Source organism: Leopardus geoffroyi, chromosome C3, assembly GCF_018350155.1.
Source record: "Leopardus geoffroyi isolate Oge1 chromosome C3, O.geoffroyi_Oge1_pat1.0, whole genome shotgun sequence".
NCBI classification, from domain to species: Eukaryota; Metazoa; Chordata; class Mammalia; order Carnivora; family Felidae; genus Leopardus; species Leopardus geoffroyi.
In genome coordinates this window covers 149,267,981-149,285,011 of record NC_059338.1, presented here as the reverse complement: position 1 = coordinate 149,285,011, position 17,031 = coordinate 149,267,981, and the positions used below count along the sequence as shown (strand labels likewise).

Below are 17,031 nucleotides of genomic sequence, written 5' to 3'. Positions count from 1 at the left end.
ACTGGCCCGAAATAACACTGGGATTCTCATCACTTACCTTAGCAGTGGTTTTCTTTATAGGTGCGTGTTGAAATATCTTCATCTGGAGTCGGACAGGTGATTTCCTTCACAGCAGGGACCTTGCCAACTTGCCCATATAATTCTTTTGATAAGCTGCTAGGAGATCAGGGTGACCTAGCCTTGCCCTGCAGCTTCCCTCTTAGACGGATAGTCTAGGTCTAGGAGCTGACTGAGAGTAGAAAAAACAACATTCCCCTTCAATACACTGTTGAAGTGGGGGGCTGACAATTTGCACACCTAGTTTATCATGTGCCACAGGATGCTGTCATTGAAAGTTTAGACAATTATTCCAATGGAATAAAGGATTTCAAGGTCATAGGAAAGAATCCTACCTTGTTCTCAGACCTCATCCAAAACCACCTGCCAAATGAATCACAGAAACCTCTTTTTCTTAAAACACTTAGTCAAAATATACATTTTGGGTCTTGAGAGTTATGACTATTTAGTTAAAACAAGGCAAAACTTCAGAATTTTCCACTGGGAAGAAACATCCAGGGAAATATTATTATCTCTTGCTCTCCAAATGCAGTTATACCATTCAAAAACTCTTACAATCAATAATTAAGCTACGGAATAGTGTAAAATTTAAAAAGCAAAGACTTTACCTTTTCAAGTGTTTTCCCTTCCAACTGCATCAATCTCATCTCAGAATAATTTCAAGCATTATTTAAAGCAAAGTGTGAAGAGTAAGTAAATACAGTGTTTTTTCATTGAAAGAAGCTTTAGGAAAATCCATAGGATCAAAACCAGTCTCTAAACACTTTATAGGAAACAGGACAGGTACATCACATAAAAGCGAGCGTCCAAGTATTTCAACGGTAATTTCTTCTCCTAAATCCAACTTCTCCCCGTGCCATTTCTCACGGATGTTAAAAATACAGAACTGATGAACAGCCCTGATGACTATTTTCAAGCACTTCTGTTACCACCATTTGAATGTATGTCATGATTGAAAACAGTTCACAACCTGTAGTAATTGCTATAAAGCTACCATCTGAGCATTATTAGTGTATCGAAAATACTCAAATATCTGAGAAATATTTTGAAGTAATGTTGAATATACATTTATAGATCGCAAAACTACTTCAAGTGTGCCATAATTCTCTTTAAGAGGAAGCAGGACTATTCTAGTGGTAAAGTCGACAGGACATAGAAGCATTTTTCCAAGGCAAATCAAAGCACATGCAACACAAACCTATACTTAAAAATCAAATTAGGCCACTAGACACTGCCATAAGCCAATTACATCTTTGAAACATAAAAGAGTATACTATCTGCACTTAACTAAAACTCATACCTCAACTGCATGGCCTCGCTCACTCATCTCTGCCCCCAAAAGTAACTCACACCATAGGTGAGTTTCACCAGTGAACAGGGTAAGTATGCTTTGTAATAAAAATGCTACCGTGCATTTAACCATGTTAGCAGCCCTCCTTAATCCTAATCAAAGGGAAATAAAGGACGAAAATATAAGCGCTGCTTCAACTTTTGTATCTGGGGCTAAACTGCTCGACTGTCATTCGTGGGTAGCTTCCTGCTGGAACAAATATTGGGATAAATCACTGTTGACATCATCATAGCTAATTCAGAAGTAAATAAAAAGATGGACATAGCCGAGGTCACAGCCTGTCCAGTGTTCAGTTTTCCCACTTGGGCAACGTGGACACCAAAATGGCCTCTAGGACTGTGGATTAAGCACGTGGAATGTACGTGGTACTTAATGAACAGACAATACATATTAGGTGCTATTATTTTTTATTATCTCATTACTGTTTTCAGTACTCATATCATGACTCATGTATATAACAAACTATATAGAAACTATAGTCTTCTGTTCAAACGGAATGAAAATCTTCAAATAAATCAAACAATGCTGCACTCATTTGACTACTGATGTTCGACTATTCCCAGAATTAGCTAAAGTATTGTTGAAAGGGAGGGGAGACAGGATCGAGCGATGTATTCCTAGGAAATGGCACACTCCAAAGCATGCATTCTAGGGAGCTGAGTCAACTACATGCGCATGTATATATTACATAAATACATAATATTGCTATAAAAAAGTGTATCCCAATTACCAACTCATTTGCAAAGCATTTACAGGATAAAGGTTTACAATTCAGGCTACTTTAACTGAATTATTCTTCCAAGCAACTACCACCGGAGAGATTACTTTGCTGGCTGCTCAAGCACAAATACTGATTATAACTTGGCCTTCTCCAAACTTCTTCCCTCATGAAAGCCAGACACCTAAGGGCCTTTAAGACCTAGGCCCAAAGACTTGTCTAGATCAGAGTGGGCTAAAATAAAGGTGTTCTGAAGAGTGTGAAGATACAAGGGTCAGAAACAGGCCAAATCCACCCTGCTACGACACCTCATGCCCACTCCCTTTCAAAGTGTCTAAGACTGCTTCTGCATTATGGCAGGGTTGAGCAGTTGCTAAAGAGACCATTTAGCCCAGGAAGCCCAAAGTAGTTACTACTTGGTCCTTGACTAGAGAAGTCTGCCAATGCTTTAGAGGACCCTAGGAATCAAATGTCATGTTTATAAGGGAATTTCAGCGAATCTGGAAATACCAACGTAGAGCAAAAGGATAAACCATACAAGAGAGCTCCCCCTCCTGCCCATCTCCAAATACAGTCAATTCAGAGTAGCCTCTCCAAATTATTTTGTTTGCTGATACAGGAGTAAGGCATGGAAAGAAAATTTTAAAATGCAAACATTACAATGAAGACACTTTCTTCTAAAAGAAGAAATACTACTTTCAAGACTCAGGAACCCAGCTGGCTTTATAAAATAAACACAAAAACACACACTTACATTTCTTAAAAGGTCACCTTACATTATTTATTTTAAGGTTGAGTGGTTTATGGATTTTTTTTCCCTACCTACTGTATTTGGAGTTATGATCTCCAATTGATACATGTAAGAAAATTTAAAAATGCAGTTTAAATCGTAAGTGACATAATAGTTCTGAAAAAGCAACTGATTAAAAAAGATCCAACCCTCCCCACCCCCCAAAAAAAGATCCAAACCAATAGGATAAGTAAGGAAGGAAGAGTATTACGTTTCAGCTACCTATTCTGTGTTACACATAATCAAAAATAATCTGGTACTAAGGAATACATAAAGAGCAATTAATTTTCCAGAGTTACTTTCTATTTTATTAATTAAAATATGTATCTTGATGACCTGTTTACAATATAATGTGACTGCTTAGAAATGGGATTTTTAAAATCACTTTGCACAGCAACTTTTTCAAATTCCAAAAATTAATATAAATAGAAATATCATCCACAAACACCAAAAAAATTGCAAAGAAATCATCAAAACACAAGACAGAAAGAACACTATTATATCTTTATAGTTTGTCACCAAAACCAAATAATATAAAAGGACCAAAACAGGAGGCCAATGAGAACTCATCGACTTTGACATCTCAGCTTCCAACCACTCACCACTTTATGCAAATGGAAACGTTTTCCCTGTACCTGGTGCTCTTTGGATGTAAGATACTTCTATACAGAGATCTGAAATATTTAAATAATACTTCAGAACACTACCTGAAAACCAAAATAGATAATATTTCTCTAAAAACATTTAGAGAAATCATATCACCATATTTTATAATTCATCATTTTATGAATAACAAATCTATATCACAGAGTAACCACAGATTCAAGAACTACAATGAAATTTTAATCGTTTTATGATTATATGAAAACAATTTTAGAAAAAAAATTTTAATTGAGACAGTTAAATATATAGTCTTCAAACTTCTCTGTTACGGATTATTTGATATTTAAATTACATCAACATAGAAATGCTTTAAATAATAACATATTTTATTGTTTCCCAGGCCTAGTTGTCAGCACTAAACTTGAGCTCCATAGATACCTGTATAGAGATGCTTCAGGGATTCAAGGTTCATCCTTGAGTGCATTCTGTTAGAAATGGATTACTATCTAGTAATACTAGACTTCATGGTAGAACTTAAACACTGGCTTTTACTAATAGTACTTCTGTATTTTCTAAGTTCAAAGGTATTCAAAAGGTCCTTTTGTGTATACTGTTTCAACAACAAAACACATAAAATAGGAACCCAATAAATTTCAAGAAAATTCTATAGTTTTGATAAACAATATAAAAAATATTCCTGTCCACATCTTAAGCATTTAACATGTTACAAATAAGCAGACAGAAATGATAAGACACAAAAGGATGGTAAAACTGAATGCCAATTTCCTATAAAATAACTTCGGCTAAAAACTATTTTTTTTTTCTGTCAAACAATATGTTATTCTTGGAAACAGAATATGAACCAACACGGTAAGCACTTGAAAAATGATTCCAATGTGATTTATATTTTAACTATTTATAAAGACAAGCATAAATAAGACAAAGGATGGTGTTCCCCAAATTGACGCAGGAAATTCAAATGGCTTGCTCAAATACATGGAATTAACTATAGGACAAAATAAACCTGAACACGTTCCAGTTCACTCGAGCCTGCCCGCCTGAGGTCTCTCATAACCCGATTACAACCACAGCCAGACAGAAGACTCCCCTTCACTGAGGATTTGCAGCAGCAGCGTATCCGTTTTCTATTCGTCAACCAATCAAGTGCCACTTGCCAGAGGACAGATACACACTGGCAAAGGCAAGGGGAGAAAAAGCGAAGAGCGGGGGGACGGAGAGGAGGGGCAGAGAAGGGGAGGAAAAAGGAAAACACTCCGGCAGACGTTCGCAGGGCCTTCTCCGCTTCCTTCATGCACTGTCCCGAGGCTGAAACTCTCTTAGAAACAAGCCCTCAGCCCTGACTCAGACTCCCAAGTTTCTCACCTCCGTGGTCGTGGCCAGGGTCTAGAGAGGAGTGGGGAAGGCCCACGCCCGACAAGCAGAGTTAGAACTCTGGCTTTGTACTACAACTTTGCAAGAGAAGATGACCTTGTTCTAAGCTAGTGTTCTCAGCTCTTTAAGGCTTTCTTGGAAACTAGGGCTAGTTGGAAGATATGCCATCACGTTGTACACAATTTCGCAGAGTTCGTGTACTTCAGCATAAGACACCCTTGCCCCGTAGCGCTATCATTGCTGAATTTTAGGAACACTACACACTGAGGAGACTCGACTCCCCTGCCAGGCGAAGGACCAAAGTCTGCACTCTCTACGGGCAAGTCCGAGTTCAAAACAATGTTTTACAAAGCAATGGCTTCAACACAACCTTATCACAAAACAGATCGATATATTTCTATGATAATTAACCCTAGTTATATTACAAGGTAATTGAGTGTTTTTAAGATAGTCCTTCGGGGGCAGCTGGGGGGCTCAGTCGGCCAAGCGTCCCACTTCGGCTCGGGTCATGATCTCGTGGTTCGTGATTTCGAGCCTTGCACGGGGCTCTGTGCCGACAGCTCGCAGCCTGGAGCCCGCTTCGGATTCTGTGTCTCCCTCTCTCTCTGCCCCTCCCCTGCTTGTGCTCTGTCTCTCTCTCTCTCTCAAAAATAAATAAACGTAAAAAAAAAAAAAAAGTCCTTTGTATGCTAACAGGTATCACCCTGTGTTAAAGAGGGCAGAACTATTAAATTACCGCTCCAAAGGTATAAAACCAGTTTCAGAACAGTATTTTCTAACGCCAGAAAAGGTGCTTGTATGATTTTTAATGAATGGAACGTAACCCTACCGCCATTACTATCACTGCATCCATCAGTGACGGATGCAGTGATAGTAATGATTACAAAAGTTACTTTGCGTTTATTTATAATTTACAGTTACACAGAACAAAAATGATAGCGTGATTTCTCTAACTTAGTTTTTTCAGTCATTTTGTACCACACTGATTTCTGCTGCGTTCAGCGGAGCGATTCAGGATCGATGGACAGCACTGAGGAACAGACATGTCATATTTAGCTGTTTATCAACTGCTTTCAAATCAAAACTATAGATGTGAATACTTACTTGTCAAAGCTGTCACTATTTTTGATGAAGCTCTCCAGTTTTTCCTTGGCATATTCCACCACATCTGAATGAAGCTCAATCCCGTGATTTATTCCAAAAGGACCTGCAATTGTAGCAGCAGCAGCATTTTTATAAAATATATATATATATATACACACATATATGTATAGTAATATGTCTTTACAGAGTTCTTTTAACTTCTGCTCACTTTTCTACCACAGGGGCATTTAAAAGGCTTGAATATGTGAATGTCTGCTAGCCAGATTTAAAAAGCTGAATCGAAAATCTCACTGTTTCCATGGCTTTGAAAGAAAGAAAAGAAAAAAGAAAAAGAAAGGAAGAAAGAAAAAAGAAAGAAAAAGGAAGGAAGGGAGGAAGGAAGGAAAGAAAGAAAAACAAAGACTAAGTTATAGAGAGTTCTCTCGAGAGCAGCCCATCTGTCAGGACAATATTGACTAAGAAATAATCACATTCTTATCTAAAGTTTTGAGTTCTTCACCATTACATTTTCATTTATCACTTGTTAAAAACTGGGTAATTCTAAAGTGCCTGACACCATGGGCTAACATGGCTCTTCTATAAAGATCTCACACATCCCACTATGTGCTAAGTTCCTACACTCTATGCCTTCCGGAGCTCCCCACGTCTAGCAGAATGTGGCCACCAGACGGCAGGACTGCACAGCCGAGTTTACTCTTCTGGTCCAGTGTCTCACACTTCACTTAGCATTTCTTTCTACCCACAGCCAGGGAGGAGTGACATTCTAGGAATGAAGAAAAGGAGAGCTTTCTGAGCCCCAGGAGATGGTACTGGGAGGGAGACCTGGGACAGTCACAAAACACCAGCAACCGAATTCACATCTCCCAAAGCTACTGGGTGTGCATTACCGCCTGCCCCGTGACACACAGGACAGTAACACACAATCTCACCTGGGTAGGCTACGTGCTTTTGGACTTCCAAAACTGAGCCAGAGTTTTCTACTCTATACTTTAGTTATATTTTTATTTTGAAATTGGTCTTCTAGGAAAAAAAATATGTGTATGTATCTTCCCTATCTTATACGTACTTCTTTTTTGTATCTTGTATCTTAGGAACTAATTAACTGGATATACCCCCTACTGAATGTCATTAAAATACAATACATAGTGGAGTTCTACTGACTTCTAAGATTTTTTAAACAAACAAAAAAGAAATCAGTCATCAATTATCATGTTTGAATGTTCAGAGGGCACCTGAAAAAAAATGATGTATGATCTACAAACTACCTAAACTAGAAAAATTAAACCAAAATGTTTGGATACTATCTTCAAGCCAAAATCAGATAATGCTTTAACCTACTGTATTTCTAACATATTCCATTTAATATGATTAAAAAAAAAACGGTTATACTTGAAAAAATGTATTCAGATACGGGTAAAAAGGTACATAATCCATCAAAACACAACGGGTAGAATTAACTACCTTTGCAGTGTTTTCATACTTTTAAAGTAAGTTATGCTGATTGATGCAATCTTAAATGTTCTGTTTTTGTCTCCTTACAGTCAAACAGTTGGGTCGTCTGAAAACTAGAACATCCTATCTGGTATCATTTTAGACCTCTGGTAATTCCTGATTATCACCATAAACAAAAATAACCTGTCTTCAAAAATAAAAGTGGCAAAAAAAAAAAAAAAATAAATAAATAAATAAACTCAGAGAACACATGGGGACATCTCTTTTTTATATTGAATCTGAATACTTTAATAACTTGAATTTCCATAAGGAAACAAAGAATGCTAGGAAACACTGAATAAAGTTTTCCTCACGAAAAAAACTCAACTCATAATTACTTAACATTATGCACATATTGAGGAAAACACTGTTCTAGGAGATAAATTCCTAGGTGATCCATTTAATGTAAAACAAAGACTTCCATATTTTCATTATTCATTAAGAATTTAGCTATAGTAATCAACTATGCTTATGAGACCAGACCAAGCCCGAGCTACATGGGTAAGAAATCAATGAATATTGCTAGAATCTGAAGTTTCCTTTAAGACCAAATGCATAAGCTACATAATAAAGGTGTCATGTAAAGAATCTGGAAATCAAGGCTTCTATTCAGTATTTCACACTGCTTTCTTAGGAGAGGGAGTCTGACCTTGAGTTCTATTTCAAAGGGACTACACAGGTGGTTCATCACTTAGAAGTCTCTTTTTTCTTTCCTTGCTTTCTGCTTATTGTCTAAAACCAAAGTGGCAACTTTTGGAAATAAGGTTAAAGTTCATTTAGAAAATTTCTTAAGGATGTTTTTCACATAACTTGTTTTTCACATTACCTGGGTATAAAAACAATTTCATTAATATATAAAGGGTTTGACCATACCGTAAACAGACGTGCAGAATATATTATGTATTAACTTCTAGTGCAAATACACCATTTATGATTTTTTAATGAACAAAATGTAAGTAACATGGAAACATATCCTTATCACTATTAAGCTGTATAATTAACATATTAAAAATAATAAATTTAAGAGAATTCACTAATAAAAGACAGAACTTAAATAGCAATGTTGCCAATATCTCATTTATTTAGAATGTAAAATACAACTGGAACATTTTAAATATATGATAAAAATGTAGTGTGATGCTGTTTATTACAACTCATATTTGACACAGGCATTAAATAGAACAGAAAATAAAACCTAGAAAACTAAGAACACAAACACAGCTACTTCCAAGGAAAGGGCCTCAGAGACCTAGGGTGGGAAGGAGACATTTCTGTCATTACACCCTTTTGTCTAAAGTGTCCAGACTATACCCATAAATATAACTTTTTATCAGAAAATAATGGGCTAGTCAAAGAGATCACCAAAAAATAGTCTTCAGATTTTCAAATTAATAAAAGAATTCTAACAGAAAGGTACAATGAAAAAATGAAACAGTATCCAAAAGAAGTGTCAACACTTTCTAGCACCATCTAAGAGATTAAGTATAAATGAAACTTTGTATTCAGTAGTTACCAATTCTATTCTGTATTTGCTAACGTGAAGAGGTTTTTCTGTAAATGCTAACGGTTTCATTTTTTTGTATTACATATTAAAAAGATAAAAGTACTAACAGTTGACCATTATCTCTAATAGCTAAACATTGAAGAAAAAATAGAAATATACACAGAAATCAAAGTTTAATTAAGACAAATAGCGATTAGGAAAACCTAGGGGCTCCTGGGTGGCTCAGTCGGTTGAGTGTCCGACTCGGGCTCAGGTCATGATCTCATGGTTTGTGAGTTCGAGCCCTGCAGCGGGCTCTGTGCTGATAGCTCTGAGCCTGGAGCCCGCTTCGGAGTCTGTGTCTCCCTCTCTCTCTGCTCCTCCCCCGCTCACACTCTTTCTCTCCCTCAAAAATAAATGAACATTTTTAAAAAATTAAAAAAAAAAATTAAACTGTAAATGCTTGGTTCCCACCCCAGACAGACCAAGGGAATCTCTCAGGGTGTGGCCTAGGCCCTACAGATAACCTTAAACACAGTCCAGGCTGAGCACACTAGCCACATCCTCCTGATTTTTAAAATCTCTTTGGACTATCCAAATCTCTATTCTCATTGGTAAAGTGTTACCAATAAAAGCATGGTGGATAAAACTAAGTATTTACCACAAGAGGGAGCAGGTGAATCAGTTATTTGAGTTCTATGAAACTAGTATAAAGTCTCTCAATAACAACTGAAATATATAATGTAAAAACATCTTTTAATAAGTTCCAGTGATATTTTATTACTAATTTTAGTTGTATAAAATAAAGCATTGGGGGAAGATTTATAAGCAACTTTGTAAGAATTCAGAGACAGTAACAGGTAAGAGAACAGGTTTCATTCTCTGTAAACATCTTGGGGTATAACAAAGAGACATAAATAGTGCAAAGGTACATAAAGGAAAGGGAAGTAAAAGGAATCCGCAAAAGATTAAGTAATCATTAACTAGATAAAAAGAAACTGATCTCATATACTGCCACTTAAGATAACAATTTCTTATGGTTTTTCCGTACATTTTCGTACAAAAAGAGCACGTTAAAGAAAAACAGGGTCAAATGTTTACTGAGTCCTGCCACATTCACACAACCATTCTGAAGCTAGCTGGATCTACCTAAGACTAGACTAGACTTGGTTCTCTGCTCTGTAGGTTTAGGAAAGGCTTCATGAAGCAAATCTCGAAAATTTTCCAGAAAGTTCCAGCTCCAGTCCCTCGAGCTCCTCTCAGCTGATGGCGGACTTCTAAGTGCTATTTTTCTTTCTTACACTTGAATTTCAGATGTATGTTTACACAAAATCTGAACACGTTGGCTTAAACAGTTACAGAAAATAGATCCGAGCCCTTAAGTAAACTACGTGTCCAAAACCAGACGTCACAATCAGATCATTTACATGTTTCCACCCAGCAGGCTAAGAATACACTCAAGTCTAGTACGTTCACAGCCACTTATGACTATCTCACGCATCTACGGTGGAACATTAAAATAGAGATTAGGTTTCTACCAGAGTAAATTCAATCAACTGAGAATAAAACGTGCTCACCTACAAAAAACAGTTTTAAAAGTTAATTTAAACAGCTCTACCCTTGATCTAAATTCTTTTTGATGTAATCATTTCCCCTGGAAGCGATGTTCAGCAGCTCTTTCGCTGCACTGCATATTTGTGAAATACCTGAAGATACACTGGGGCCAGCATGGCGACCAATTCACATAACAAACAGTGAACTAAATGAAGAATGGGCTGGTGAAACTGACAACAATGCTTCTACTGCTAGTTCAGAAATGAGAAGCACAACTTCAAGTGTACAGGAGGGGTCTCGTTTTCTGCTGGATCCTCAGCAGCCACCACAGTGTTGAATATAACAAATACCTTTGAAGGAATAAAAAAGTACAAAAATGTACCTGCGCTCCCAAACTTAAAAGGTTCACAACTCGGACTGAAGCAAATGATGTACACAAAACCTAAAATGTGTATTTTTCATGTCTTAATTTAAATATCAAGTATACTGGCAAAACTCATTAAGTATACGGCAAATCTATTTTATCTGTTACCACCACAGAATGAGGCACTCCGAGGAAGACTGAGGGAAGTACATTCCATTCAAAAGAAGTCTGTTAACGTTAGCTATGATGGGAATCTTCTAAAATGCCATACATACTTTCCTTCACGTACCGAAGGAGATTATGACTTCAAGTCAGCTATTATCCGTATAATCATGTGAGTATCATGCAAAAGTAGAGGTGTCCCCAACTCTATGAAGTTATTCTTGAAGGGGGGACCCGCCAACTAGACAAAATGGAGAGAAGTGGAAAACCTTTTCGAGTATACCTTTCGATTCGTTGGGAATTTTTTAACCCTACCAGTATGTTACCCATTCCACAAAAACTGATGAAAGAGTGAAGAGAGTCTGATGTCCAGGTTTCCACCTGGAAGAATTTGGGGTAGAAAATAAAAAACTACCTCTCACCAGAATGAGCAACAACAGGAAGAAGAAAACGTGAACTGTTTGCCTCGTGTGGGACAGAGTAAGAGACGGTGACCCGAGCCGGAAACAGGCTACACTTCCAGAATCTCGTGCACACTGAAGAGACGGGCGGTAAGCACCATGTATTCGGCATCCAGTGTGTTGGCCCAGCCCGGAAGATCAAGAGCGTCCCCGGTTCAGGAGACAGGCCAGGCCTTGGTGCTAGAAACCGGTGAATCCTCTGTACATGGATGTTACCTGAAGACCGAAGAAAAGATCCACCCTTCACCCTTCGCTAGCCAAAGCCAAATCAGCTTCCCTAACAGGACGGAAAAGTGTTCACAAAGGCAGCGGAAAGAGACTTGAAATCCAGGGAAAGAATCTTTGAACGCCAAAGGTGTGGGAGGGTAGCTGAGCCGACCCCTGCAGAAGCCACACCCCAAGAGAATGTTAAGACAGGTTCTAGAAGGGATCGGGAACTCCAGCAGGCCAAGTAGCCCTGCTGCCTCAAGCCAATCTCTGGCTCTCATCCACGTGCTCAGTCCAACCGACCAAGTCCGCTCAGGGAAAACTGTACGAGGAGAGGAAGGGAACAGGCACCAGCTCCTACACTGTGGGAGCTTCACAAGTTACTTCACACCTAAAGAGACAAATTCGGAAAGCTTAAGTAATCTTCCGAAACACAGGGTTGACACTCCTGACTTACGGTAGTTTATGTCCTATGAAGTTCAGCAAACACTGAATTACCAAGTGCCGAACCACTCGAGTAGGGGAGACACGTACGCACACACACGCACCTCAAACACATAAGAATCTTAAAGCCTAAAAACTCAATCTGCTTGTTCGCTTTATTTTACAAAAGAGAAGACGAGCTTCCAAACTATTAAGAGATGTTTGCCCGGGAGCATCCCAGGAGGGGCCAAACGCGGGCTCCAGAGCCAGAGGAGCTGCTTGTGCTGCACTGTCCCCTTTTGTCTTCATCTGCTAGGCTCCTCTAAAAGCCAGCTGTGACAAGAAGGCACAGCTGTCCCCCGTCCACCCCAACGAGGGACATGCAGAGTGACCCAAAGTGTTCACGCCTCTGCTCTCGTGCACAAATGACCTCAAAAGCCACCAAGTACTGATCTGAGAGTTACAAATAAATTTTAAGTAGCAAATTCACAAACAATAGGGAGCAACTAACTGTAGAACAAAGACAATCTGAGTTGGGGAGAGTTGATCCTGAAGATAAATACAAACTCAAGATGTGCAAGAACAACCTAAGATTTTTCACTCCAAGGGGACTGCCTTGGAACTCTGAAGAACAGTATGAGGAAATATAACCAGAAATTACTATGAAAACTTTGTAAAATTTCTAAAATCCGCACAGTTTCCTAATATTTGATGTTTGTATTACTATTTGTTGCCCTATAATAATTAGCAGTACTATTCCATAAACACAAAGTCACGTGGGTATTGATTTTTAGAGGGAGTAAAAATGAAAGAGATGCTTGAGATTAGTAATGACTTCCGCTCCACAACCATAAGTGAAAACGGGGAAGAGCCCTAAAATACAGACCAGTGATGGCAACTCAAGACAGGGTATGTGGGCAGAGGATGCACAGAAGCCTAACTGGGACAAAGAAGGAACAGTTCAAACAGCGATGAGTTTTTCTGAATTCAGAAAATATGAGTGGTCTAAATGAAATAAATGGTTCTTTTCAAAACAGATTTGCTCAGAGCCCAAAATAAAGCACATGCCAAGAGCCTTTGTAACTCCTAAAAAGAAAAAAAAAAAGAAAAAGAAAAAAACCAATCCTCACACAAAAAGGGCGGGGGCATGGGGTGGATAGAGGAATAACGGAGGTTTGGTTTAATACAAAATATATTCTAAAGCAAACACTAAGAACCTGCAGAATGTGTTTCGTCTTATCAAAAAGAATGGGGGGTGGGGGCCGAAGACCACTCTGGATTTCCCTGATTCATCTCTGGCTTAAAGTGAGCCAAAATAGATTCCTAAAAGAGATGCTTAAAAGAGCATGAAAAAAATATTTGAAGACCATATTTCTGATAAAGCGTTTGTATGCAAAATGTATAAAGAACACTTAGACATCAATAAGAACACCCAACAGCTTAATTAAAAAATGGGGAAAAGAGGGGCGCCTGGGTGGCGCAGTCGGTTAAGCGTCCGACTTCAGCCAGGTCACGATCTCGCGGTCCGTGAGTTCGAGCCGCGCGTCGGGCTCTGGGCTGATGGCTCAGAGCCTGGAGCCTGTTTCCGATTCTGTGTCTCCCTCTCTCTCTGCCCCTCCCCCGTTCATGCTCTGTCTCTCTCTGTCCCAAAAATAAATAAACGTTGAAAAAAAAAATTAAAAAAAAAAATGGGGAAAAGATTTGAAGACATTTAACTAAAAACATGGGTACGACTAAAAAAACACAGGAATAGATTCTCCTCCACATCATTTGTCACTACAGAAGTACAAGTTAAAACCACAGTGAGATACAAGTTTATACCTACTATGATACTATTACAAAAACAAAACACCACACAAGCATCAGTGAGAAGTGAAGAAACCAGAACCTCGTACACTGTGGGAATAGAAAATGGTGCAGCCACTTTTCTAGAAAACACCTCGTACATTGCGGGAATAGAAAATGGTGCAGCCACTTTTCTAGAAAACACTTTGACAATTTCCTTGAACGTTAAACAAATTTACCATAGAGCCCAGCAATTCCACTTCTAGGAATCCACTCAAGAGAAATGAAAACGGATGACCAAAGATCTGCACCATGTGAATGTTCATGACAGTATCGATCCTAATAGCTAAGAAGTGGTAACCCAAATGTCCATTAAGTGGTGAATGGACAAATGTGGTATGCCCATGTAATAACATATTATTCAACCATAAAAGAGGAATGAGGTACTAATACATGCTACAGCCTTGAAAACATAAGGACAAGTGAAAAAAACATACACAAAAGACCATATGTTGTATAATTCTACCTATATGAAATGTACAGAAAAGACAATCTATAGAAACAATGTAGACGAATGGTTGCCAGGGGCTGAGGTGGGGACAGGAAGTGGATTCAACTGGGAATGGGGGATGTTTGGGGGTGATAGAAGTATTCTCAAATTGGACTATGATAATGTTTGCATAACTGCAAATTTACTAAAACTCATTGCACGCTTAAAATGGGGTAATGTAAATCATACCTCATTAAAGAGGGAAGGGGGCTAAAATGAAAGCTAATACTGGAGCGTCTCAAGTCAAAGCAATCTCACGGCAGTTGAAGGAGGACCATTCAAAGTCCTCTGGTAAACAGAAAAAGAGTACAGAGACGTGACAGCGACACGTAGCCTAACTCATCAGCAACTGGGCGATACAGTGTGGGCAGGAAGTTGCCTGTTCAGCACATCAGCTTGCCAACTGTTTTACCTTTAAGTAGTACTGTAAGCTGAGGTAGTGGCAAACATAGTATTGGAATGATTCTGGCAGTTTCTGCAGTCATTTCTATTAACTCAGGAATTAGGCAAGGAAAACATTAAGTTGGATGAACCCCGATACTTTAAGTTCCGTAAGAAAGCTATAACTTTTACATCGTGGGTTATGTAAGAAAATTGGAGGGAATACCTAAGCAAAAAGGATCGGAATGGAGAACCACCCCCACCTGAATTAGAAAGATCGTAAGATCGATTTGCCTTCATAGATCTGATGGTTATAACTCAACTCTGGGAAACTGAGGACTTGGGAGCCCTTTTCTTGCACCCTGCTTTTCAATGGGATTCCATAGGTATGAAAAAGACAGCACTGAAAGGAGGAATCAGTACTTGATTCTGTGTGTCAGTCTTTAGTTCTCAGAAGACGTAAGGAAAAGCCAGAGGAATAAGAATTTATCTTTAACGTGAAGTAAGTTGTCTAAATGAGGCACATTAGGAGTCGGAGTGATCCGTTCTCCAGGTCTGGAGCAAAAACACATTCCACTTACGAACAACTGCTTCAGCCACGAGCAATTTCCTGATATTAAGAAAACCTAACTTCCTCTCACGGAACAAAAGCTCTCGCCAGATTGTAGCCTACGTGCTACAGGTGTGTTTCTGGAGTGGCGGTGGAAATTCCTCAATGAGCATTTTTCTCATCTGTATTTACCAAACCACAGGCACCGCACCCTCCGGGCGCCATCCAGGACTCCTCCAGATCAAGCTCGGTGTGTCCTCGGAGGAGAACCACTGCCTATGGTGAGCACCTGTCACCCTCATCTTGTGACCGGGAGAGAAGCATGGCTTAGAGCCATGATGTTAGTTACTTAATAAGGACAGAGCTTCTGGTAATAAGGTCACTGTGAAGCAATGGACCCAAATCCGACTCACCATGCTCGGGTTAATGACAGGGCACGCAGAAGCAACTTTCTTCAGTTCCACTGTCCTGGCTTAAAGCACTCACAAAGCAAACCAAAAACGGAGAGGCAGGGGTAAAAGGATTAGGCTTCCTCAGAAGCTAGACCAATCCAAGGTTTATTAGCTGTAATCATCGTTTTACAGACTCTGCTTTCTGCCTTTCCTTCTTTAGAGTGCTTTTATCTTCCTCACCAAAGGACTATTCCACATCAAAACACGAAGAACTTTATCTTGGCCTTCGCTCTGTCAGACACAGATAAATCCTGGCATAATGTCCAGTAACCATCGTCATACATGTAACTAAAGACCATGACACCCTGGAGCCTTTAACAGGAGGAAATCATCTAGTGCACCGTGGATCACTTACACGGGGGTCTGTTTCTCCACACTGCGCTCTGGTACGGACGTAGGCATTCAAGACACAATAAAGCTGAGGTCGGCCTACAGATGCATCTATCTGGCCACAGGAAATGAATCTCTTGGAGAGGAGACTGAGTAGAGTTCAAGAGGGCAATCTCACTGCTGGCAAGGTTGCTAACTAGTTATGACCCGCCGTCCCCCCAGCCCTTGCGCTACGACTGACCTCCGTCAGCAGGAGCCAGCTGACAGGGCTAGAGAAGTGGAAGAGAGGGTGACAGGTGCTCTGAAACCGGCCAGACAGGCTGTGAGGCCTAGACTCCAGCCTAAAGCTGCCAGAGCTGGCCAAAAAATGCACGGTTTCAAAAAGGCAACTCCCGTTTCTTAAAAGCTGTCCATACTCCCTCGACTAATTTCCTTTGATTTGGAGACAGTCTCAAACCCTAGAGACCGGACCTTTTTCAAAAGTTAATCCATGTCTGGGGTCCCCAACCTGCTGAGAAGTTCCTGTCTCAGGAAGGGCAGGAATACCAATTTTAAATGTAAGCTGCTAAACTTCTTTGTTGGTAAAAATTAATAATTTGCCACCATTTCTTAACATACCATTCCGTATCAAAAACATACTCATCAGTTGTGGGATGAAACAGAATGTTTTATTTATTAGATTGTATCATGTATCACGAACTGACTCAGTTGTTTTTTTATGAGCTGGATTGCAGGTTCCAGGACTAGGAGAGAAAGTAAGGAGCCAGTCAGTGTGTAAGAAAGGAGAATTTCAGGCCTGAAAATGCCTTTAAAGTCATTTAAT

General features: G+C 39.3%; 1 protein-coding gene across 3 annotated transcripts in view; it reads right to left on the bottom strand.

Annotated features, from left to right (window-relative positions):
* PCMTD1 (protein-L-isoaspartate (D-aspartate) O-methyltransferase domain containing 1) overlaps positions 1-17,031 on the bottom strand; it is a 69,436-nt gene that overhangs the window by 19,800 nt on the left and 32,605 nt on the right. For 2 of the 3 annotated variants that reach the window (XM_045455349.1, XM_045455347.1), the window contains exon 2: positions 6,016-6,118. Coding sequence is in view for 1 of the 3 variants with exons in the window: in XM_045455347.1 (XP_045311303.1) it covers positions 6,016-6,118 (103 nt within the window). In the remaining 2 variants the exon portion in view is untranslated. Of the gene's footprint in view, positions 1-37; positions 230-6,015; positions 6,119-17,031 lie in introns of those variants that run through there. The other variant, XM_045455348.1, reaches the window with a different exon arrangement.